The sequence below is a fragment of the Callithrix jacchus genome, chromosome 8 (genome assembly GCF_049354715.1).
Source record: "Callithrix jacchus isolate 240 chromosome 8, calJac240_pri, whole genome shotgun sequence".
Lineage (NCBI taxonomy): Eukaryota > Metazoa > Chordata > Mammalia > Primates > Cebidae > Callithrix > Callithrix jacchus.
Genome location: NC_133509.1, coordinates 107,518,826 through 107,545,385, shown reverse-complemented (window position 1 = coordinate 107,545,385; position 26,560 = coordinate 107,518,826). Strand labels below are relative to the sequence as shown.

General features: G+C 46.2%; 1 protein-coding gene across 6 annotated transcripts in view; it reads left to right on the top strand.

Moving 5' to 3' along the window:
• The window catches only part of DPF3 (double PHD fingers 3), a 289,593-nt gene extending 263,288 nt beyond the window's left edge, over positions 1-26,305 (top strand). For all 6 annotated transcript variants that reach the window (XR_013521362.1, XR_013521359.1, XR_013521358.1 and 3 more), the window contains 3 exons: positions 4,608-4,720; positions 15,029-15,110; positions 15,636-26,305. Coding sequence is in view for 3 of the 6 variants with exons in the window: in XM_002754072.6 (XP_002754118.1) it covers positions 4,608-4,720; positions 15,029-15,110; positions 15,636-15,706 (266 nt within the window). In the remaining 3 variants the exon portion in view is untranslated. The remainder of the gene's footprint in view (positions 1-4,607; positions 4,721-15,028; positions 15,111-15,635) is intronic.
• The last annotated feature ends 255 nt before the right edge of the window (positions 26,306-26,560 follow it).

Genomic DNA, 26,560 nt, shown 5'->3' with positions numbered 1-26,560 from the left:
ATTTTATTGGGGGCTTGAGGCTGTGTGAGCTTAGCGCCCTTCCTCTGGTTTAAAGATATTCAGGAGGCTGATGACTTTCTCAGGATGGGAACACAGAGAAAGCCATGAGATCATTTCAGAAACTTCCAACAGGTGTTTTCAAAACCCACTTGCTACCATCCATTGTCCAAAGCTATCCCAGAAAATGTCTTCATGGCTCAGCACAGGAGTCTTAGAGCTGGCTCTCCATAAATACGGGTGGAGTGGTGCTAAACGCATGCAGTACGCACCACCCCCAGACCCTCCTCACGGAGACAGCTCCAGATGCACAGTTGGCTGCTGAGTTCTGTCATATTCTGAAACATGCTGACTTTCCTTCCTCGGGAAGATGGCATGACTGACAGGTGTTATTTTTAGGAGGCTAGCTTTTGCCCTGATCTGTCAACATTCCCTCATTCGGTTCTTTACTGAGCAATAATAAACTGCAGAACCTGTGGCGGTGAACAGTTGACCACCTTCTCTGTCTTGAACCCTCTTCTTTTGGTTACTGTGACCCCATACTCGCCCGATTTGCTTCTTACCTCTTGGGCCATGCTTCTTGCTTTCCTTTGCTGGTTCTTTCTTTTGATCTCTAAATAGCTGAGCTCCTCCAAGCTTAGTCCTAAACCCTTTTCTTTATTCTCCTTTCCTCTCCCCTTTTCCTTTCTTTCCCTAGATACTTCCTCATTCCCCTTTCCCTAGATAATTTCATTAATTCTTATGGTTTCAATGATCACCTATTTAGCAAAATCTTCAGAATTTCAACTCATACATTCAACTATCCACTCAACATTTCCACCAGAAGTCTCATAGTCTCAATTTCAACATGCTCAACACAGAATTCTCTCTTCCTCCATGTGGTCCCTGAAATCCTTCTGCGGCCTTCCTCATCTAAGTCTCCCTGTCGCCTGTAATCTACCTAGTTTCTTGGGTCAGAGACTTGGGAATATTTCTCATCACTTTCCTGTGTTCCCAACATTCAAACAATAGTCAAGTCCTGTCAAGTATTTTTTTTAACATTTCTCAAATTTCCACCTTAGTTGAATCATACTTGTATCTCTCCTGGTAGCTGCATTAGCCTCCTAATTAGTTTCCTGGCAACAATTCTTACATTCCTGTACCCACCCACCCCCCCAACAATTCTTTCCTTAGAGACAACCCCTTTCTCCTTCCTTTCTCTCTTCCCTCCCTCTCCCCTTCACCTCCCTTCCCCCGTTTCCCTCCCTTCCCCTCCTTTCCCCTCCCCTTCCTCTCCTCACCCTTTCCCCTCTTTCCTTTTCCCCTCCCCTGTCCTCCCTCCCCTACCCCTTCCTTCCCTTTCCCCTTCTCCTTCCTTTCCCTTCCTTTTTTCCTTCCCTTTACCCTCCCCTTCCCTTCCCTCCCCTTCCCTTCCCTTCCCCTTCCCCTTCCTTTTTCCGTTCCCCTTCCCCTTCCCCTTTCTCTTCGCCTTCCCCTTTTCCTTCCCCTTCCCTTCCCTTCCCCTTCCCCTTTCTCTTCGCCTTCCCCTTATCTTCCCCTTCCCTTCCCTTCCCCTTCCCCTTTCTCTTTGCCTTCCCCTTTTCCTTCCCCTTCCCTTCCCCTTCCCCTTTCTCTTCCCCTTCCCCTTTTCCTCCCCCACCCCTCCCCTTCCCCCTTCCCTTCCCCTTCCCTTCCCCTTCCCTTCTCTCCCCTTCCTTTTCCCCTTCCCTTCCCTTCTCCTTGCCCTTCCCCTCCCTCCCTCCATCTTTCTCTCTCCATCCCTTCCTTCCCTTTCTCTTTTCTTTCTTTTTTCTTCTTTTCTCCTTCTCTTTTCTTTCTTTCTTTTCTTTTTCCTGCCTTCCACCTTCCTTTCTTTTTCATGATTTAAATGTTTGTTTTCCTTATTTAAAAATATATTTTCAACTATTTATTTTGACATAATTATAGCTTCATAGGAAGTTACACAATGTATCACAGAATGGTCCATGAGCCCTTCACTCAGTTTTCTCCAAGGGCAGCATCTTACATAATTATAGCACAATATCAAAACCAGGCCATTCACATTAGTACAATCATCGACTTTTTTCAGATGTGATTGGTTTTACATGCACACATACATGTGTGTACGTGTATGTATAGTTCTGCGCAGTCTTATCACATATGTAACCACCACCACAATCAAGATACAGAACCACCTCATCCCAATAGCCCCCACGCTAAAGAATGCTCCCTTAAAACAATGCACTCCACTCACTGCCTTGCTCAACTACCTTTAATGAGCTAAAGGCCCCAGATTCTTAAATAAGGGCTGCAAATGCCTGTAATCTGGCTCCAGCTACCTCTGCAGCCACCTCTTACCCCTTTCCTTTTGCTTACCAAGCCTCTGCTCCCTGGCCTTTCTCCTTGTAATTTGCTAAGCTGCTTTCCTGCTCAAAGCCTCCACCCATGTTGTTCCCCTTACTTGGAATCCTCTACTTCCCACCTAGATAACTTCTCATCTGCAACGTATCAGCTTAAAGGTTTCTCAGGCAAGGTTTTCTTGACATCTCAGGCTAGGTTAGGTTCTTCTATTGTTTGTTTTTATGGCCAATTATACTTTTCCTTCATGGCACTAATCATACAATCGTAATTGATAGATAGGTGTGTATGGCTGATTTGAGGCCTCTTAGGCTAGGCTGGAAGGGCTTGAGGTGTCTTGCTCATCTCATGGTGTCTTTTCTGTCTAGCACAATGGCTGGCCTGGAAGTACTTGGCAAGTTAATGAATAGTTATCCTGAGCTGGCTGGGTGTGGCTGGGGTGTGGCAAAGAAGCCGGCAAAGTCAACTTGCCTCTATGGGCATCTGTTCCATGACCTCATGTTCATGCTCCTGGTGGTGACCTGTCAGAGAACCTGGGCATCCCTGGAGTTCCAAGCAGATATTTCCTCCCCAGTTCCCATCCCAGTGTTCTCTCTGAGAGATTGGAATAGGGAGCAACCCTGGCTAGTGTTCTTCTTAGACAGATCTTTGAGATGCTTTCAAGAATGTCGGCTGGCTGTTCACCCAGGCTTTTAATGTACTACTTCTTAATCCTTGGGGTCACTGTCATGGTGTCACCTTGAGAGGGTTATTAGTTGAGAGCTGTGGGAATTTTAAGTTGGATGGTACCTTGAAAAGCGATTAGATCCGGCCTCTCCTTGCTTCTTCTGCATGTATTCACCGAGTGTCCCCCCAGATGCCAACAAGTCATTTCCACACCCCTTGAACTCTCAGAGATAACTCAGTGTGGTTTCTATTTGTGGAGTTAAAATTTGAAGGATCCTTACATTGGCTGAATTGACAGTATTTCATCCAAATGGCCATGATGTGAACATGGACTCTGAAGACTTGGAAGGAAGGAAATGGGGGCTCCTGCTAAGATGTGGCTTTGCCAAGGGCGGTGGTGCCATGGGGGATGCTGTCTGTGGAGGACACTAGGTTGGTGGTGCTAATCATGCTGTCTCTAGCATCCTTCTTTAAAGCACATAATCCTTCAAATGAAAGAGGCAACACAAGGCACCATATAATGGTTTGGCAGAGTTGGAAGCTCTGGAGAATGGTGAATGGCCAGCACTGGACAAAGCTGTCCATTTTTTTGTGATAGAGTCAGTAATGGGCTTTGCCCTGGGTGCTCTGGGCAGATTCTGATCTGGTTCACAGCCCTGGGAGCCCTGGGAATGTCATCCAAGTTTTCCTTCCATACCAAATAGAAGGCCAAGGGTCTCCACATTCTACAGTTCATGGCCGTCTTCTCCCTGAAAGCACCTCTCTGTTAGATGACCTAGGTCTGCAGACAGAGTCCAGCTCTGCAGGCCAAGTCTTCATCATGGCCCACTGGGGCTGTGCTTGCAGGTCACAACTTGATGCGCCTCCTCTCATCTTGTGATTGGGTTGGCTCCCAGGAAACTTGGGATGGAGAGAAGAGTTAGAGCCAGTGACCAGTCCTTTTGGGATAGACCTGGCCATTTGCTCTGATGCTCCATTTTTTTGCCATCCCTGACAGTCCACTTCCTTCTGTAGTCCCTGGTACTGTTCAGGATGTGGACTTTTGCTAGTCTCATGGGTATCAGCATGGATACTTTAGGTACCAGTGCAATGTCTCATCCTACCCTGGAGCACTGATCCTGGAAACCTCATGCAGTCCTTCTGATATCCTCCCTTGCACTGCAAGGCAGTGTGAATAACTGGTTGAGTCAGAAGGCCAAGCTCCAAATAGTTCTTACTTGTTGCTGCTGCCATAGCTGATGCTGGGGCTTGGAGGGCCCTGCTGGTGTTTCTCGCAGTGCTGCCCTGGGCTGCGTGCTCTGCAGTTTCCTCTCTCGTTTTCTCTGATCACTGTTTTCTATCCTTATCAACTGGTTACACCTACTGGGGAGCATGGTCTTAGTGCAAGTGGAATTGGATATGCTTATATTTCTCTTTTGCCCTTGATCTGAATAATGGGGCAGTGAAGAATGTAGGTAGAGCCGTGTCCGGGCCCTGATTCTTTTCCCTACACCATGCCACCCTGCCCTGACTACACATTGGGCATCAATGTGTTTCCAGTTAGTGGTGTTGAGGGGTGGCAGGTCAGACCCTTTGGCCCTAACTCTGCTGTTTCTGGCTTCCTCCAGGTCACCCAACCTGTCTGCAGTTCACCCTGAACATGACCGAGGCTGTCAAGACCTACAAGTGGCAATGCATAGAGTGCAAATCCTGCATCCTCTGTGGGACCTCAGAGAATGATGTGAGTGTGGGGCTTTCCCTGTGGGAGGGAGAAATCCAAAGAGCTGGGGTCCTTTGAGAGGTGAAGAGGAAGGAAGGACTCTTGTCATTAGGACCCTGGGGCCTGTTACCTTGGCACTTGGGAGCAACCTGGCCGTTAGCCCTTGAGGGTTCAGTGACTGACAGGGGTGACCACTGCTTACGGCAGGGATGTGTCTGACTGTTTCCACCATGTTACAGTATGTGATCTTATTTGGCCTAAATGTTAAATATAATACATGCAGAATTTTCAAAAACATTTTTTATTATAGGAAATTTCAAACATTCCATAGAGAGAATAATGGAATTGATGTGCGCCATCATCAGCTTCAACAAAGATCAATACACGTCCAACATTTTTTCATAAATGCTATGACCTCCCCCCTCCATAGTCTGGGTCATAATATCATTTTGCCTGTAACTATTTCATATGTATCTCAAAAAGATAAGGAAGCTTTGAAAGGCTGAGGCGGGTGGGTCACGAGGTCAGGAGTTGGAGACCATCTTAGTTAACACAGTAAAACCCCATCTCTACTAAAAACAGAAAAAAATTAGCTGGGTGTGATGCAAGGGCCTGTAGTCCCAGCTACTTGGGACGCTGAGGCAGGAGAATCACTTGAACCCAGAAGGCGGAGGTTGGAGTGAGCCAAGCCTGGGCCACTGCACTCAGGCCTGGGTGACAGAATGAGTCTCAAAGAAAAAGAAAAAAAAGACTAAGGACTTACTTTTACACCTAAATAACCAAAATATTAATGTAGCTAAAAAATCAGTAATTCCTTAGCATCATGAAATGTCTAGTTAGCAGTTCTATTTCCTCAGTTGTCTCATCAGTGTTTCCGTTGCAGCCTGTTTATTTAAATTGGGATTCAAATAAGGCCCATACTTTGCAATTAGTTGATATGTCTTGAAGTTTATCTAAATATTTGTAGGTTCATGTAAACATATACATATAGCTTTTTAAAATTGTTACATCTGAGTGAGTTGTTAGGAAAACGCCACACTCTGAAATCTGATTGTGAGTCCTTTATCATCAGCGACCGAGAGTCAGCTCATGCTCAAAATCTCTCAGCCCCGAGGAAGGGGTTTGATTTCCTTTTATATGTTGCTCAGAGTAAGGGGGCAAAGCGGAATTTGATAGAAGCAGAATAAGCAAGTTAGGGGAGGAGGCTCCCATGATTGTTGATTAACTAAGGAGGGTATACACAAATGGTTCCCATGATTGCTGGTTACTGGGGGGGCATTCCGTACTTTCCATACAATCGATCAAGGGGGTATTCAAAATAGCGAGTGGGCTTGTCAAGCAGGATATGGTTACAACGGTTATATGTTTCTATAGTTCTAAGCACAACATGACCCAGCACAGTGTGGCCCAGGTATGCACTCAAGGGAGAAATGGTGGGGTGGGGGGAGAAGCCAAGATGGAGTCAGTCAGGCTCACATCTAAGACGGAGTTAGTTTGGTTCATCTCAAAATAACACATAGATTTTTTCCTCCCTCTTATTCTCTTTCTTCCTCCCTTAAATTCTTCGTTAAAATTATATCATTTGTTCAAGTCCTCATGACTGTGTGCCTGTGCTAGTTGACATTTTTTTCTGTCTCTTAAATTTCCTGTAAATAGTTAGGGCGAGAGGCTTGATTGAGGTTGTCTCTCTGTCTCTCTTTCTGTGTCTGCCTTTATCTATCTCTCTGTCCTCTCACCAACTCTGTCTCCGTCTATCTGTCTCTCTCTTTTGGCAAGACTACTTCATAGACGGCGGTGTATACTTTCATCAGGGGGTTGTCTAATGCCTGATGTTTCTCTTTTTGTAAAGGTAGCATCTATTGATAATCTTTGACTAGACTGACTATTCTGTTAGCGGTTGCAAATAGTGATATTCTTATTGGATAATTTCTTTTTTGTTTATTGCTGGAGTAATTCCAGGAAGAGAAACTTGCCCAATCTTTTATTTGGTTACTTTCAGGTATAGATCGTATAGAAATGGCAGGAAAAATGCTTGATTCTTACCCTTTGTCAGTTTTCAAATAAGCAGTGTGGTTAAAATATCTATTTCTGATAAAAACATTTAAAAATAGTAATTGTGGGTTATCTTCTTAACATGATAAAGTATTTCTACCTTAGTACTAAAGCCAGTATCATATTTAATGAAGAAAACACTAGGCACAATTAGGAACCAGGTGAGGATTCTCACTATCTCTATGACTATGGTTCAACACTATTCTAGAGATATTAGCTAATGCAATGAGACAGGACAATTTAATTAGAGATGTAAGAATGGATAACAAAGCAGTAAAACTATTTTTATATTATGTGATAATATATCTGGAAAACCTTAGAGAATCAATGATAAGCTAACTCAAATATAGAAGGTAACAGATTATAAAACTAACACACAATAATTAATAGCCTTTCACATACAAACAATAACTAGTTAGAAAACGTAATTCCATTTATAATAGCAACAAAGAAGAAATACTTAGAGATATATTTAATGACAAATGTGCAAAACCTACATAAAGAAAACTTTCAAACACTTTTGAAAAGACACAAAGAACAAGTGGAAAGGCATCCTAAGATCTTGAACAGAATGACTTGACCTTATAAAGATGTCATTTCTTCCGGAGTTAACTTAAAAATTGGACTTATCTCAAGTCCAATAAAAATATCAATGAACTTTTTTATGGAGTTAGACAAATTGTTACTTAAGTCCATATGAAGAAACAACATGCAAAAAATAGCCAAGAAAATATTGATAAACAAACTGTGATGAAAACTAGCAGTACCAGATATTAAAACATACCATAAAGCCTCTATAGATAAAACAGTGTAATACTGATGCATAAGGAGACAAATAGACCAGTTGGGATAGAATAGAAAGCCCATAAATAGATCCAACTACATATGGAAATATAGTATAGGGTAAAGGTTGCATCTAAAATTAATGGGTCAGAGATAGACTTTTAAATGAATGGTGCTGGGACAATGGGGTAGCCATTTGAGAAAAGACAAAATTAGATTTATATCTTATACCATACATAAAAACAATCACCAAAGACACTGGGGATCTAAATGTACAAAGTAAAACCATGCTAGTACTAGAAGAAGCAGAAGTAAATCCCTCTCTAATCTAAATACAGGAAAAGGTTTTCAAACTGTACTCAAGATCCAGAAGTAATTCAATGAATGTTGGTACATTTGCCTACATAAAAAAGTTGCATAGTCAAAAACATGATAAAGTCAGAAGACAACTGACAAACTGGGAGGAAATGTTGGTACCATATACCACAGTTTAAGGGCTAATTCCATATATAAAATGTTAAACATTGAGGACAAAGGACCAGGCACCTGATAGGAAATGAGAAAAATACATGAAAGACAATCCACAAATGATATAAAAATGACCCTTAAAGATGCAAAAAAAAAAAGTTCAAATGCACTCACAAAGAAACTCAAAGCTGAGATATCATTTTTTTACCTATCAAATGGGCAAAAGTTGCAAAATATGACAATATATTCTGTTGATGCAAATGCAACAGATATAAATGCAAAAATGGTGCATTTATATACATTGTTGGTGGGAATACAAATTAGTACAACCATGTGGAGGGGACTCTGACAATACCTAACAGAGCTAATATACACTTAACTTGTGTATATTAAATAAATAAAACTTGTGTTATAATTTGTGTTAAGTGTATATTAGCTCTGTTAGATATTGTCATAAGCATTCTCACCTATAGGAATCTATCTTGAAGATATACCCTCTACAGGTGGAAATACATATGCATAAGGTTATTTGTGGTAGCATTGTTCATTATTACAGAATATTGGAAACAACCTAAATATCCCTACATAGAGAAGTGTTGTTGAATAAACAATGGCATAGCCATACAGTGGAGTACTATACAACTGTAAAAAAGAATAAGGTGGCCGAGGCAGGTGGATCACGAGGTCAAGAGATTGAGACCATCCTGGTCAACATGGTGAAACCCCATCTCTACTAAAAATACAAAAAATTAGCTGGGCATGGTGGCGCGTGCCTGTAATCCCAGCTACTCAGGAGGTTGAGGCAGGAGAATTGCCTGAACCCAGGAGGCGGAGGTTGCAGTGAGCTGAGATCGCACCATTGCACTCCAGCCTGGGTAACAAGAGTGAAACTTTGTCTCAAAAAAAAAAAAAAAGAATAAGGCAGATGTCTATGAATTGATTTGAAGTTATTTCCAGGATATGTTGTAAAGTAAAATAGAATAGCTATAGTTTGCTGACCTGATTGTAGGTAAAAAAGAGACATAAGAAAACCTACATGCATTTGCTCACTTGTGTCAAAGAAATGTAGGAAGAATAAACAAGATGCTAATGAGATTGGTTATCTACACAGGTCAGGGAGAATAGGGTAGAGAAAAATGGGAAAATGAAAATGGGGTAGTAGGGATAAGGGAGGAACAACACTTTTCTGAGAATACTTTCTTGTATACCTTTGACTCTTAGAGCCATCATAAGGTTTTCCATACCTCCCAAATAGATAAATACTTAAAATCAACTAGGATGCAGGGAAAACCTAATATGGAATAGAAACAGTAACAAATGAACCTACCTATAACATAATTAGATAATATAACCATACCGAAGGGTGAGAAAGAAAAGAATAACCTAAGTAACTTTGGAAAACAGTATTTTGACTGTGTGTTGTAAAGCTAAGGACAGAAATAACTGTACCACAAATACTGTACTCTATTTTCATAGATATATGAATTATTAATTCGGAAACTACATATGCTAGGTTTGAACTAATAACTGTGTATTGTGACTAATGAGAGTCCAGTTTCTCAAAGTCAGAAAAAGAATAACCAAATAAAGGAGGGAAGGCTAGATTGAAGGCATTGGATTGGAATAGTGGTAATCAGTATAAACTCATGATTTTACATACAGTATATTATGTATAGTTTATATATTATATCTATATCTAGCCATATGTGTACAGACCTATGAATAGGCAGAAAGAAGTAGAGATGTATACATGTGTACCTATACATACATTTATTTCCTAGCTCTGTTGGCTGGGAGGGCCTAGAAGCAATGACAACACAGAAGCAATGAGGACACATGGCATCAAAAAATTGGTTTCTAAACACCATTCTCTCATAAAAAGAACCATGAATGCTTAGAGAAATGGCTGATGCCAGGGCTGGGATGCAAAATATGCCAGATGAGCTTGGAGTACCATGTGGTGTCAGAAAGTAAGGAGGTGTTCAAAGAATGAAAGGGCATGTTTAGAGGACACAGGAAGCAACTTGAAGGAACCCCTAATGACCAAATCTAGGAAAACTTGACCTATTATTGTGTTATAATCTGAAGAAAAAATAAATTTCTATATTAATATAAAAAATTGAATAAATAAGTAAACAGAGGAGAAGGTAAGCTCTTAGAGCAGAATTCCAATGAATAAATGTAGAGGTAATCATTGGGAAAACTTCACAGTTGTGGTTGTAAGCAAGAAACATCAATTGATGCTAAAATTAGTGGGCAAAATATGATGAGAAATAGGATATTTGCATAATCTCAAATATTTTATTTCTCCTGTTGGGGAGATAATCTCAAAGTATCTCCCCAACAAGATTACATATTAGTATATTACAAAGGGAAAAATAGTAACTTTGCAGTGAAAAAAAAAAAGCAGACACTACCTTAACTATATGATCACAGTTAACATTACAAGTAATGAGCTATACTGGCATCAATATCCCCCAAAATGATGTGCTGAGAAGGGCACATCAGTTTAGTGGTATTCTTGCCCCAAAATGCATGCATATGTGGATCTTCTCATAAAAGATCCAACTGAAATTGAGTGACATGTACAAAATCACTGGCTTGAATTTTTCGAAAGGGTCAAGCTCATGAAAGACAAAGAAACTGAGGAACTGTCACAGATTGAAGGATACTAAGAAAACATGACAGTTAAATGCAGTGAGGGATCTTGGACTGGACCCTGGGTAAAGAGACATAGGTAAAAACCGGAGAAATTCAAATAAAGTCTGTACATTAGTTAATAGTGTTACACTAATGGTAATGTTCTGATTTTCATAATTCTTCTATAGTAATATAAGATGTTAATATTAGGTCACACTGAGTACAATTCTCTGTACAATTTCTGTACTTTTCTCTAAGTTTAAAATTATTTCAAATAAATAAACATATAGTGTGATGTTTCTCTAGCATCTTCTGAAGGTGACTAAGGTTTTAAAAACACGATGTTTATGAACTTAAGAATTTAAACATATTTTATTTGTTGTAATTCATTATAGGTAAAAATTGTCCCATCTTTGACCAGTGGTAACATATTCAGGTTGGATCCTGAATCCTTTTGACATAATCCTAATAGCATACTCATAATAGCTTCCGTACTTTGTAATATCTAAAGATATTTGTACATTTTATGCACCAGACCTAGAATCACCGATTTCTCCCAGAACTCCTAGTACCTGGTCTTTAGAGAACATAATATGTGTGCTAGAGGTGCTAATTTTGCTGTTAGCCATTGTTCTGGAGCACTTTCTATGAACAAAGGTAGAAAATATTTTTTGCTTGTTTTAAAGATAAACTACACCATGAATTTATACTGATGCATCCAGTTCATACTTAGAACCAACTACTGAATTTTGATTTAACTTCAGTGGCCTACATTTTTATTTTCTTTCAATCATGTTACAAAATCTTGCTTTTCAATGATGCCAACATAATTACTCATTTGATGCACACAAAGCAGTCTCAGAATATTGATTCCAATATTTAAACCAATAATATAATTGCTGAACATTGTACACACATGCATACATGTGCATATTTGATTTACTTATGACCTTAAGGTATGTCCTACTAAGGATGTATTGCCAAATTACTTGTTTTATAGCCAGTTGAAATAGTTTATCTCTGTGTGGTTATGCCACCAATTGGATATATAACCAAATTCATTTGCCTCCGTTTTCTTTTTTTTTTTTTTTTAGGGATATATTACTATTTAAATTGTTTTGTGACCGTGTAAAATATTTATTGGTTGGTCCTAAAATAAAATTATAAAGAAACATTATGTCAAAAGAAATCTAGCTTCTCAGTTTACCCCTTCCACACTAGTCCCTCGATCTGCATGTAGGTAACCATTAAAATAATATGGTTTGGGTTTCCATTTTGTTTAAATGTGTGTGTATATGAATCCGTAGAAAATGTTAACAAATATACATGTTTTCTCTATCTTGCTTGTTTTCACTGAATATCTTAGAGATTACTCTGGAGAAATACTAGACATATGCTTCATTCCTTCCTACAGCTGCATAACGTTTACTAGCCTATTCAACCAGTCTCTTACTAATGGACATTTGGGTTGGTGCTGGTCTTGGGCTTTACAGATAGTGTTAACATAGGTTATTTTTTGGTGTTGATTTGGCAGGGCCTTCGAGGAGTCAGGGTGAGGTTGCTGGGGCACTGGGTTCCTCTCACATGGTCAGGGATTTACCCTGGATATCCCAGAATGGGATTCCCATTCTACTGGAACTGTAGTAGTAGGTGAATCCTGGTTCCTGGACACTTGGTAGTAAGAAGTACTAAAATTGTGTTTGTCATGAAGTTAGCATGAGATGAGGGTTCTTGGTGATGGAGGAGAAGAGAATATGGTGCTAGACAATGATCAGCCCATGCAAAATGCACTTAAACTCTCAGATGCCTAGTTTTCCTTTGGGAAATTGTAATCCAGGATATTCTACCTTCTTTTATGTCCCATGTCAGTGCTATAGTAGGGTTATTACTGTTTTTAAGGCATTAATAACACTGTTTCTGACAAGTCCTGTCTGTTTTCTGTCCCCATCCTAACTTGTTTCTCCTTGTATTATCCTTAAATCAAATTGTCCTATAGCTTATGCTGGCTCTGCAATAATGACGTAACTTTTTTGGCATAAACCACAGTGTGCTTGTCTTCATCCTACCTTTCTGACTGTTCCTTCTCAGTATTTTTCTCTGCCTGTCCTGTAAAGTTGGTGTACCCCAAGTGCCCATTCTTGGCCTTCGTCTCAGGAAACTCTTTTGGGTCTCTGATCTTTCAGAGAATTCAATGAAAACTACGGATTTACTTTTTTTTGTAGAAAAACATATATTTCTACCTATGTACAAACGTGTATATTATTTCAAGGGGTTCGTGGACACTCCTCTCTGAAGACAAGTTCAAAGACATTTGCTCTCATACCCTGGGCTTCCTCTCTGAGGACCTTCATTTGCCATCTAATTACAATGACCCCCAAACCCATATCTCATGCCCAGACTTCTCTCCATTGGAGAACGGCCTCCAGGTCATCCCTATGTGTAGGATATGTCTATAACTGAGGTTGCCCTCTCCCTCCCATGAGTCTGCTTTTCCTCCCATGTCCCAATGGGTGGCTGCATCATCTAGCTTGCTGACCAAGCCACGACTCAGAGGGCATCCTTGGCTTCTTCCCTGTCACTCTCCCCATCTAATCAATGATATTTAAATGGGAGCAAGACCCATTTCTTTCTCCCATGCCACAGTCATAATTCAGGCCACCATCATCATGCACCTGGATAGCAATAGCAGCTTCCTAACTGTTGTCCCGGCCTCTTGAATGAACCTCTCCCCTGCTGGGTATCTACTCTTACATAGTAGCTAGTAAGATCTTGCTGAACTGCAATCTGATGATATCACTCCCCTGTGATAACTCTTCAAAAGCTCTCCTGTTGCCCCCCTGACAGGCTTTAGCATGACAAAAAAGCCCTCATTGCTTGCTCCCTGGGGATTCCAACTGCTATATCTCATTTTATCCAGGATTTCTGCACTGGTGGGAGCCAAGGTGAGATTTGATACAAAACTTTATTTTACAAAAGCCTCATAAGCCATCCAAACAGGTTCAGTAATCACCAAATACAACAGGGCTGAAGCCAGAGGGTGGGGCCAGACCACAGTTTCTGAGCAGCTCCTGTATGCAAGGAAGTCACTGCAGTGGAGGCAGTGATGAGGAAAACAAGGTTTTGCCCCGAGGACCTTATCGTCCATAAAGGGAATAAAGGGTGGAAAAAAGAGGCATGCTCCAAATGAACTATTGAAGAAAACAAACATGTAGATGTCTTTTTTTTTTGAGACAGAGTCTCACTCTGTTGCCCAGGCTGGAGTGCAGTGTTGTGATCTAGGTTCACTGAAACCTCTGTCTCCCAGGTTCAAGAGATTCTCCTGCCTCAGCCTCCTGAGTAGCTGGAATTACAGGTGTGCTTCACCACGCCAGGCCAATTGTAATATTAGTAGAGACGGGGTTTCACCATGTTGGCCAGGCTGGTCTCGAACTCCTGATCTCAAGTAATCGACCCACCTCCCTAAGTGCTGGGATTACAGGCGTGAGCCACAGTGAGAGGCCAAGAAAACAAATGTGTATAGATGTCTACCACGTGCCAGGCATGTAACATAAAGCAAAATGCAATTAAATGTCACAGAAAGGGAAAGTACCATGGGGCTGCAAGAGCAAAGAGAGAATTTCCAGTTGAGGTAGATTAGCAAGGTCTTCACGGAAGAGAAGTGCTTGAAGAAGACTTACTTGAAGAGCAGGCAGGGGATGGACATGCAGAGAAGAGGCCAGGGCCTGGAGACCCTCCAGGCAGATGTAGCCACAGGTGCAAAGATATGGCCTGTGTCCTTTGAAGTTAACCCACAACCCTGGGGGTTTCTGCTCTCACCTGGGCTCCAGCCTCCAGACAGTTGAAAGCTTCTGGAAGCCAAGGGATGGCACTACTTGCATGTTTCTACATTCTAATAAAACACTGAAGAGGTTCTGAGGTTTATCCCAGTACAGCCGTTGACCATTTCACAGATGGCCAGAGTGGAGTCCAGAAGAATTCAATTAAGATTTTCAAATATATAGTCGTGGAGGATAGAGACATTTTCTGCCCTTTGGAAGCAGAGCTATTGGCTTTGGAAATTCAGAAGAATAAGTGATCCCTTTAAATTTGGATGTGAGGTGGTAGTCAAGGAAGGCTTCTTGGAAGAGGTATGAGTTGAGCAGAAACCTAAAATGGGGGTAGGATTTATATAGGTTGGAAAGCAGAGGGGGAAACCCCAGGTGTAGGAAAAGCACAGGCGTGTTCAGGGGACAGTGAGGACTCCAAGTGGGGCCTGGAAAGGGGCATCCAGTAAGGCTGATGTGGAAATAAGGCTGATGTGGAAATAAGGCTGATCAGTAAGTGGGGGCCGGACATTGGCCTCAAATAATGGAATCGCTCCTCTGTGCTTGCTCTGTGTTCCACCAGGACCAGCTACTCTTCTGCGATGACTGTGACCGTGGCTATCACATGTACTGTTTAAATCCCCCAGTGGCTGAGCCCCCAGAAGGTAATGACGATGAGGCCAACAGTAATACCAGCAACAATAGTACTCGTAGCACTTACTGAGCCCTCACCATGGCACAGGCCTTGTACTAAAGGCTTTACATGTCCTTGTCTTGTCTCATTTAATCATCACAACCCTACAAGGTAGGTATGACAACTGCCATTTTACAGATGAGGAAACTGAGGCACAGTCCCAGCAGCTGAAATTTCAACTTGAGGGCCAAGGAGGTTTTTCCCGGACATTCAGTGGAGAGGATGGGGAGTGAGCTTCTGGGGGACCTGGTGCAGGCCCGGTGACACTAGTTGGAGCATGACCAGGGAGTGAGTGTCCTGATCAGAGCTGAGCCCATCTCCTCCAAGCACCTGCTTTCTGCTGAGCCACAGACGCTGCCATGTTTTCAGGCCTGAAACTAGGTTTCTGCATGACGAAAGTCCAAAGAAAACAGGGTTTACAAGAAGTTAGGACCACTGGGGTGGGGCCCCAGAGTCAGGAGAGGGGCTGCTACTAAAGCCATCTCATTTCTTGCAGGAAGCTGGAGCTGCCACTTATGCTGGGAACTGCTCAAAGAGAAAGCCTCAGCCTTTGGCTGCCAGGCCTAGGGCCCCAGGTCACAGAATGTGACTTGCTGCTGGAGAGGCTAAAGCAGAGCCCAGTTCAAATCAGAAGGCGCCCTCCTCCCACATGTCCAGACAGACTGACTGTAAGGAAAAGAAATAGTCTCAGAGGGGCACAGACACATGGAACCAAGAGGGTGCGGCGTCTCCCAGCCTCCCCCTATACATGCGGGACTGCGGCCAGCACCTCCTCATCTCCACCGGAAGGAAGCTGCACTCTGGAAGGACACCCCAGACCCAGACCCGTGGAACCCTCTCACTGTCACCCCAGCACTGAGGCCCTCTCCTTTCTTCCCAGTTGAAGGGAAGCCATTTCGTGACGATTCACCCATCACTTGTGTGTAGTGTGGTGTTTTTTATCTGTTGTGTTCCAAGAAGTCTTCGCACAGCCTCCGCCCCCTCCCCCCAGCTTAGGCTCTTCATCCTGAAACTCACCAGCGGAACAAAGGGCTGTGGAGAAGTTATCGTTTATGGCAAGCCTCGCTGGAAACTTCTAGACTCAGAGACTTGAAACCCCTCCTTGTTCCTTGGAGTTGTCTTGGAGACAGAGAGTTGCCTTCTAGAATGCATCAGTGGCATCCACAGCCAGCCCGGTCTCCATCCACTGTGTTAAGTTACTAGATGGGGGTGGAGAGGGAGGGAGAGGCCCAGAGACATGGAGGAAATGTGGCGGAAGTGGTGCCAAGGCCCCGCCATAGCCAGTCAGTATTTGCTATCCATCGGGAGAGACTCTGCAAGAGGCCTGGCTGGTTCCTTGACCTTCAGAGCTGGGCATCCTCTAGGTGAGACCAGCCAAAGTCTATGGACAGAGGAAGATGGTCCAGCCTCTGCCTCTCAGCCCACCTGAGTCTGGAGACCTGGTTTAGCTTCCCCTGGTAGGACTCAGGAACCAGGAAGGGGAGCGTAGGCTGCCCAATCATGTGTCCGAATGCTGGATACAGAGGGCTGCAGCTTTGAGAAACCTTCAGTATTGATCCGACGCTCTGAATTCCTTTTCCCAAGTAATTTCTTCCTTCCATGTGGTGTATATTTGCTATTGTCTACTGAGCCCTGACTGGGAATTTTAGGATGGGAGAGAGATGATTGTTATCTAAACAAATAATTGGGGTGAGGTGGTCATGATTCGCCACCAGGGTGGCCACGTGTTAGAACCCTCAGGGCGAGGGCTGCTGTTGTTTCTGAAGCTCCCCAATACATACAGGACTCTCACTTTCCAAAAATTGTGTCTAGAAAGGTGGGGAGGCTGCGCTTCCGAGAACTCTGTGCGTTGGAAGATAGCCCTGAGGGTTGGAGTGGATTGGGCTGACTTTGAATCGAAGCAGCAGCGCAATCACTGACATATTTCTGGAAAAATCATTTGCCCAAAGGGCAGGTCTCAGTGAGTGGGACCCTTGCGCATGCCTGGCTTCTCTGAAATCAGCTCCATCTCAGTGGTCCAGCTGCTTACAACAAAGGCCCGGGTTATTTTTAGCTCTTCGTCTCCTGAAGAAGCTCCCAGAGACTGTGGCTAGTTGGGCCACTTCTGCTCAGCGGCAGCATTTGTGCCGTCCCTCAGCGGGAGTGCTCCTCTCCAGGCTAATTGCTCTTGGCCAGTGGACCCAGGGCAGCCTGGCATGGAACCAAGCAGTGTGGGTCTCCCCCATGCCTCTGCAGAGTGACCTGTGGCAAGAGACAGGGGTCACTCTCCTGCAGGGCTCTGTGGTCTCAGAGTGAATCACATACATACATAATGGTCTCATTTAAAGGGCCCCTGTCTGGATGGAAGTTTAATCTTCCTCATAAGTAATTTCCTTCTGCCTGCTGGTCGGTGAGCTCGTCTGGATCCTGGAGGGACCAGGAGGGTGACATTACATCAGAGGGGCACATTTTCTCTCCTGACTACTCCAGCTCTCTCTCTTCCCACAAAACCCAAAGCAGGCTGTCTCCAAAGGCTAATGATGGGTTTTAAGAGTCATTTTAATTTAAATTTAGAAAAAAAAATGTCCCAAATATTCCCAAATGCCACAATAGCTTAAAAGTTTAAAAAGCAAGTCTGAAACCCCAAATTGTGGCTCCACGACTTGACAGGTCCTCTTTGGAGTATGTGCAAATTTGTTTTTCACAGAAGTGCAGGTGATGGGGCACCCCCATTCTCTCGCAGCCCCACGTCTGCTAAGGATGAGCCTAAGCCAGGTCTCAGGGCTCTGGGACTTGCCTGCAGTGGTGAGGGTCAGGGCTCTCGAGTGACATTAGGAGGGCCCTAGAGTTCCCTGCGTGCTTCATTACTTGCAGAATGGGCCCAACCCCTTCACCTTTGGAGGCCTCAGTTTCCCCATCTGGAAAGCAGGGATAGCAATGCCAACTGATGGGCTGGCACTGTCAGGGTCCTGCAGCAGACAAAAGCCTTCACGGCCACAGTGATTGCCTCTGTGTTGAAAAGAGGACGGCATTGGTAAACTTTAAATTGGTCTCTTTTTTTTTCGAACCCCAGATAATGAGCTAGAATCATAGGATGCATGTGAAGGATCAGGGTTTTTGTGTTGCCTCTGCCATTGTGTAGCTGCGTGACGTTGGGCAAGACACCAAACTTCCCTGAACCTCAGTTTGCCCACCTGGAAAATGGAGATTGTAACACTGGCCTTGCCTATGCCAGAGTGACATTGGGAGTCTTAAGCATCATGTTACATCAACAAGCACTGCAGAATCTTGCTCGTCTGGGAAGACCACCACAGGTTTTCCATGTCCACTTTCTTGTGTGCATTAGCCAATGTCAGATGTCTTCTTGGTATGCCCCTTGTGACCAAAGGGGGTTTCTATTGCCAGGGCTGGGCTGCCCATGGTCAGGGTCCTGGCAAAAGCTGAGACCAAGGACATCACAACTTGCATGGGCTATGGGGTGGAGGTGAGGGATGTACCATGGGGTTGGGGATTTAAAAATGAAGATGCTCAGGATATTCCCTTCTGTAAGATCAATGCAGTTTAGAAGGGAAAGGTGACTTCTAGAGAGGGCTATGACTCCTTTCAGTTCATGGGTAATGCTCACTTTCGGACCAGCACTGCCACTTTCTAGCTGACTGACGTTGGGCCAATGACTTTACCTCTCTGAGCCTCATCTCCCATGTCTGTAAGGTGGGGAAATGTGGCCTATCCAGCGTGGTTTTTGCAGGTATTCGAGGTGACGTTGGTAAAGATCCTGGTGTGGGTCTGGCATGATGATGGATTCCACTCCATGGTGGCTATTGTCATTTTCTGCAGAGGCCACCAAATGGAGATGATGTGGTTGTCATCCAGCTCAAATTCCGGGAACAGCCAGGAGACCTTTTCTGGGCTTCACCCCTCTGTGTTGTGGCTCCAGCAGACCAGAGAGGTGAGGCTGCAGGATCCAAGCCGGAAGTGGAAATCCTGTTTCCTGTCGGCATTTTTGAAACCCTGCATTTTGGACCTGTAGCAAATCCAGTGTGGGCAACATTATGTGGAAATAGAAACAGGGCTCCTGCTAGGAGAGTGACATTATGGCTTTCCTTCGGAATTGCTCACTGACTCATCGCCCCTGAAGCAGAAGCCATCAGGTCCCAAGGCTCCCTGGCTCCTGTCCCTGCCCCAGGGCGAGGTAGGAAGCCCAGGCAGGCTGAGCCCAGCCAACTGGAAGCAGGGAAGAGCCCATGGGTGGGTGGAAGGGAGGGGAGGCCAGATTCCTTCAGAGCTGGGGAAGATAATAGGTTTCGAAGCTGGGGGTGGGTTTGGGTTTCACAGTGGTGGTTTCATGATACCCTGGAGCGTTACACACTCATGGTGCATTTTTGTCTTCGTGCTTTGAATATAGCTCATTCCCTTTCAACCCTCTGCTTAAAAAGTTCCTATGTTTTAAGGAAGAAAAATGAGATGATTGTTATTACTTTTCCTTTGGGGGCAAGGCGAGGAGACCTGCACTGTGCCGCTGAAGAAAGATTGCTGGCAACCTCAGGCTTCAGGACTCAAAGAAGAGGGGCTTCTATCTCCTCTTTGGGTCTGTGTGTGAGGGAGTGGGGGGTTGCGCTGCCCTTGGCCCAGGGCGGGCCCTGAGGACCACATCCCTGCCCCCCAGGCTGGGTTTTAGCCTGTGTGGAAGTGCTGGGACAGGAACAGCCCCTTCTTCTCTCACTCACTGGCTACCCTCCCTGGCCCTTCTTAAGGGGGGTTCCAATGTCACAGCCCAAAGGAGAAGTTGGCTCTGGCCAGAGCCATGCTCACACTCCCATGGAAGATGCCATAAGTCCCAGGCCTGGCTCTTTGTAGCAGTAGTGACTTGGTGTCCCTTTTAGCAGGCTCCTACCATGGGGAGGGAGTGAGACAGAAGGGGCTGGGGAAGGGAGGGTGGGTATTTGGGAGGGGCGAGGATCTCTGGGGGAACAAGGCAGGGAGCTGGATGTCCCCAGGTAAAGATCCTGGAGCTTAGGAGTGGGAGGGCATCAGGTGGGTGTGATTGTAACCTTTTTTTTTTCCCCTCAGGCCTGTGATCCTGGGCAACAGATCATTTACTTGTTAAAAAAGGTCAAATCTCTGCCCAATTCTGGACACAGATTCAGCTCCCTCTCTCTTGAGGCCCCCGGTTGGTTGTGTGGGGTTTTAGGGATGTTTCTGAGAGCAAAGCAGGCCCCTCATCCAGCTGGGGGGAGAGAGAGATGGCAGTGAGGGAGGGCTAGATCGTGCCTGCAGCCTTGGGGAGTGAAGCCGTTCCAGGCACTGCTACCAGAGGGCTCAGGCCCCTCAAGGCCAGGACACCAGTAGCCGAGAAGAGGAGTGGAAGCCTGGCCAGTCCTGCCCCTCCGCTCCCTGCAAAGTGGACGGAGCTCCTCCACTCCCTGCTGTGTGTTACCCTGCCTGAAATCTTACTCCCATCTCCAAAGCATGCTTTTGGATACCAGGTGAAGGGGAAGGATAGCAGTGGTGATGAACAGATATTTTACTTTGTCTCAGGCCTATGATTCTCCCTACCTGATCCCCAGCTTGCCGTAGAGTCTAACTGATCCGTGTTGAGAAGGTGGGCTCCACAGCTGTCTGCGGGTTGGGGCCCCCTCCCCCATTTCTGAGCGTTCCCAGGGTTTGGGAGTCTGTTTATGATTCTCTGCCAGAGGCCACGGCCACCAGCCCTGACTGTGGAAAGAGCGGGACAGATGGCCTTTGGGTAGCTGGCGGAGGGGCTTGGAGAGCTGGGAACCCCTTTCTCGGGAGGCTGGAGACCCTCTGCTCTGAGTGGACAGCTGAGAGGGAGGCAGGGGGAAGGAGGGGAGAGGAAGCTGTGGGTGCTGCCTGCTGGCCACCCGGGCTGTGGGAGGACGGACAGCCTCCCAGGCAGACTGAGTGGGAGCTGGCTTGGAGCCTCTGAGCAGCTGTCCCCCAGGGAGGCCTGGCTGTGCAGCAGGCGCCCCCTCCATGTGCGCAGCCCAGGCACTTGAAGAGAGGCCCAAAGGAAGTGCCGCCAGGAAATTTGAGGAGGAGGAGGGGTCTGGGCTTGCCAGTTCCCTACCAGGGGGTTTTCCAGAAGGAACAGGGAACTCCCTGCATGAGGGCAAAGTTTTGGAAGTGAGTGGGTTCCCGGAAAGGCTCTCTATCTCTGGGTTCTGAGTGTGCCCTGGCTGTGAGGAGGTCCTGAGGTGACTCCCTAGGACCCTTGGTTCCAGCTTCCATTCCCGCTCCTTCTCTTTCTCTGCTCCAGTGCTGGCCTCAGATCGCAGGGCAGGTGGCCTTGAGAGAGTGCCCTTCCACAGTGTCCCCCTCTTGGCCCCACCAAGAGAAGGAAGTATTTTGCTGATGGTGACATTTCCCAGGGCAGGCCAGAGGAAGGCAGGAACCAGGACTGGCAGGCAGCCAGAACCCTCTCGGACACAGATATAATTACTCATCATGACCTCTAGCCCAGGCAGTGAGCAAAATGGCCCTGCCGGCTGGCACCAACCCTGTCTAGCAAATAAACGCGGCTGTGGGGGGACGGGAAGGGCAGGTCAGTGGGCCCAGTAGGAAATGGGAGAGGCCCACAAGCCCCTGGGCCTCTACATTCCCTCAGCAACACAACCCTACAGACCCCCAGGTTAGATTGTCACTCACTGCCTCCCGCTTGCTCATTTGCTTGCCTCTCTGCATCTGTTACTCGTTTCAGTGTTATGAATATTGATGATGAGAACAGGGATGCCCATGTGCATGTGCGCGCACGCACACACACCCTGCTTAATGAACTCAAGGGAAACTTTGATGTTGCTCCAGGACTTGAGGGAGAGCCAGGGGCTGCCAGGCAAGGTGCATCTTTCCCGAAGTCTTCTCCAGTCCCGCTCCCCCAGCTCTCAGCTCTGGCACAGCCGCAGGGGTTGCGAAGGGAGTCTTGTGCTGTGCTTGGAAAGGCCCTGGCTCCATGACCTCTCCCCTTCTCTTCCCTTCGTTCACCTATGTGTCTTTTTGGGAGAGATATTTGACAATAGTTGGAGACTTGAAAAGTCTCAATTCTGCTATCAAAGGGATGCAAAGCTTTCATGGCTAGAATTGGGGTTGTGGGTTTTATGGACTTGGTTTGCCCTTCCACGTCTACTCCCCACTGAGACCTTGATTCTCACCCTGCCCTCTCCCTTCCCTGCACTGCTTCCTCCCTTCCCTTTACCATGCTAGATGCTAAGGGGTGGAGGTGGGAAGTGGGAAGCAACAGTGGCATAAAGGAAAAAGAAAATATACCCCGTGCACATTTTCAACATGTAGTTGAAGAGGCCTAAATTAGGTACTAGAAAAAAAAGGAAAGAAACATTGCCTGATATGTGAGTGAGAGAATGAAAATATAGAACGATTATCTCAGAACAGAGGAGGTGGGGAGCAGGTGGCTGGAGAGAGGCGGGGTAGGTAGGCAGGGTGTCCCTGGCTCACCAATGCAACTGGTCCACATGGCATTTGGGAAAGCAGACGGGTCATGCTTAGGGGGCATTTGTGTTCCTCAGGCTGGGAAGGGGAACAGAGTCCACTGGAATTGTCCCCCACTCATCTGCCATGTTTGTCCACTCTTGGGGGTTCTCCTCTGAAGGAAAATGAATCCATCTTTTGCCTGCCATGAGTCATTGCAGGGCAGGCTGTTACTGGCTAATTTAAAACCCCTGGCAGGGCATCGACTATGTGCAGGGCAATGCTCTAGGTCCTGTAGGGGCTGGAAAATAAACCACATCCTGGCCTAGCCTTCAAGTTGCTTTTCAGCCATAAAATTAAACTCTGCCAAGGAATCATGACTGCAGGTCAAGTCTCGCGCCACCACGGAAGGTGTATGTATATGTAGGTTTCTCTGTTGAGCATGTGTGTTCATCAGTAGAAGAGAAGCAGGTAGGAGCATCCAGTGATTTCTACCCTGTGGAGCTTGGGGGGTGGGAGGAAGAAAACAGATGACTTCAGCCTAGTTGCTTTCATTTGCTTTTTAAAGCACTAGATGCCCTTGGATAATGGCGTCCTCGGCACTAAAACTGGTGAACCGAAGAAGGTGCTTGGGCTGGAGTGTTGGGCAGCCAGTGCCCCAGTGCTGCTTGTGGGGTCCTGGGCTGGAAGGCAGACAGGTGCAACTGGCAGGGCCTGATCAGAGGCAGAAAACGACCCCCACAGTGGTCTTCTCTGTGCTACAGAAAGCGGGGGTGGGGTGGGGGAGCTTCATGCACAGATTGGGCACACTCCACCAGACCCCAGCAAGGTCGGCTGCACCATGCTTCCGTCTAGCACTGCAGGTGTGCGCAGGGATGAACCCAGCATCAGAGAAGTTTTCAGCAAACCTTCCATGTTCACCTTTGGCCAGGTGCTTGTCAGATCCTAGCTTTATGCTGCCTTAGACTCTCTGTTGTTTGTGTTGACAGCATTGGGAAGAAACCATTTGTTTCGGCTTTCCTTTTCTCCGCACGTGTCACCGCCAGATTTTAGCTTTGAGTTATTCCCTGAAGAAGCCACACCAAGCTTGCTTTCAAGCATAATGCCTGGGCTTGGGGGAAGGCATGTATCTGTCCATGTGTGGATGTCGGCTCAGAGCTGTAGCTCCTCTGTGGGGGTGGCCTGAGGGAAGGCTCCTCTGGGGCCCTGGGCGGCACATGGCTCCCAGGGTGGGGGTGGGAATTCTGGTGATATCTGTGGAGGTAGTCAGGGACATAGGCTTTGCTGTGAGTCTGGTTTTAAAGTGCTTGAGAGCTTGAAAAGCATGTACGTTGGGGTCTGATCACTCACCTACTTGAAAGTCGGTGAGCAAGGCTCCTCTGAATGGCCCTGCTGGTGGAAAGGGTGAGGCAAAGGCCTCTGACTTGGACTCTATACAGACTACACTGGCAGCACTGCCCCCAGGCAGCCAGCAGTTGACCCTAAGCCCTCAGGTCCCCAGCTCCTCGAGGGACGAACCTGGGAGCCCGAGAGCCTGTGGCTGAGCTCTGAGAAGGCCCCATCTCCCACCTGCCCTAGAGTGTGCTCTCAGGCTGAGCACATGGTCTGATCTGGCACCTTCCAGGCCTGATGCTGTGCTGTCTGTGTCACACGGTCAATTCACAAAAGCCAGAACTAGTCCTCAACCAGGTCGGCTCCCCCTTGTCAATTGGGTTCAGGCTAAGGGCAATTTTAAAGCCTGGTTTCTCTCTTAGCCAAGAAATGGAGCATCTCTGCTAAGAAGTCAAAAGAAATTGGTTTTCTTCTTCTCGTTGCTGAAGCCCCCTGTGTCTCTCTCAGGGACAAGCTGGTCCAATGGCTTTGGGGAGGGCACCTTCATTTATAAACGCTGGGATTCCTCTGATGGGTTTTGGCGGCGGCTCCTACAGTAGGAAGGACAACGAGGTCCCTGAGAAGGAGCTGCCTACACTGCTGCTCCATGAGGAAGCTCAGGCCTGCACAGGCTCACCAGGCCTTGGTTGCCCTCTGGTTGAGTCAGAAAGCATGAGGACTTGCAGAAGGGGTGTGTGTGGTCCTCATTGCCCTGTCTCAGCTGGTGAATAGAGATCCTGGGCATCTCACAGCCTTAGGAAGGTACTGCCTCTCCATCGCTTTAGACTGCATTTGGAAAAGGAACCCTGGAAATGCACTGAGATCTCCAGTGCATTTCTAGCCAGAAGATCTCAGGCTCTTTTCTCACAGGTTAAAGACTCTGAGCCCCTGACATTGACTCTTAGCTTCAGAAAGTGGCCCTCCATGTGTCATGTGGCAACTAGGGTTCCATGGGAGAGTTTGCCCTAGATCTGGGTCGCAGTGTCTAAGACACAGTTCCCAGGCAACCCCAGCCCAGCCTCCCTAGGATAAACAGAGGTGGGGCTGGCACATTTTGAAAGCCACTGAGCTCACTGTCTCTCCACTTGGAAAGTCCAACTCTAAATCACTGCTGTCAAAGTCCTGTACATCCCTCAAGGTTCTGCTCCAACGCACCTACTCATGAAGCCCTTCTACAGATGATCTCCCTTCCTGTTGCTGCCTCCACTGGTATCTCTAGAGCTGCAGATATGATGCAAACCGGGGGTCATTTCTTCCAGGTGTGGGCACCAGAGAGGGAAACCAATTCAACATTTTATCCCCATCACTCCAAAATGCTTTCTTGTCTCTTTTACCCCACACGCACAACTCCTGAGACTCTCATTCATCAAAGAATGACCAAGAGAGTTGTTCTCCAGTGGCAGAAATGCCTGTGAGAGTTTCCCTTTCTGCTCCTTGAACGCCCTCCTCCCGATCTGTGGGACCTAGTGCCTCATTGCTGATGAGTTTTTGCCTTGGGCTGCTTGGGTACTTGAGACCAGGACTGAGGTTGACACAGCTTTCATGAGGTTACAGAAAAGGGCTACAGATTTGGGAAGTTGTGTGTAACGGTCGTAAGACATTATTTCCATTTGGCTCACACCGGCTTCTCTAAAAAGCAACTACAGCCACAGATAAACAAAAAGCCCTGCCTCCCACCCCACCAGCTGTCCTCCTCCTTCCGCTGTGATGTGGTTTCGTTCTCTCTCTGTAGGTGTATGTGCCACCCCGCTCCTCTGTCCTCTGGGGATCCGCCTTTCCCACGTGTGTCAGGTTCCCACTCTTTTGTGGCTCCTAACATGAAGTGCTGTGATGTTTCTGGCCTGTCTAATGGAAGTATCAAGATTGCTCCGTGTTTCAGTGCTGGAGATGAGGCTGTGCCATGTCTCCCACTGTCCTAAGGGGATACGCTGCTTCTGTGACTTCCCAGAGAGCTGGCAAGTTATGACAGTCTCCAGGAGGATCTACACATTGGAAGCAGCCCACACCTGATGTGGACTCGCTGACCCGGGACTTGCTCTTCATGCAGAAGACTGGTGGCCCATGTGCCAGGACCACCCCACCTCTCTCGCTGCCTTTTCTCCTGTCCTGACAGGGTTCTGGGAGGGGGACCTGTAGCTGATGAGAGAATGACATGGGGATCGAGCAGCCTTCGTCTTTGGGACCCTTCGATATCCCAGCCCCTCTGTGGAACCCTCGCATGTTCACAAAGACTGTCACAAGCCCCCGTCCCTTCCTTGCTGTGGTTAGTATCTTGTTCTGTGATTGGTTAGCAATGTTGACTACCCATGTAGTGACTCTTTTGTCTGCAATTTAGAGAATGTGTAAACAAATAAAAGGCTTTAAAAATCTTGGAAACTTTTATTTTCTGTGGTTGAGCTCTCTAAGAAAGTTAACTGTCTAAGAAGGCTCTCTGTTTCAGTGTTGGAGATGAGGCTATGCCACATCTCCCACCGACCTAAGGGGACATGCTGGTTCTGTGACTTCCAAGAGAGCTGGCAGGTTGTGACAGTCTCCAGGAAGATCTACAGATTGGAAGCAGCCCACGCCTGATGTGGACTGCTTGCCATTTAGAAGACCAACATTTAAGGCACCAATTGCAAATGTAGAGAT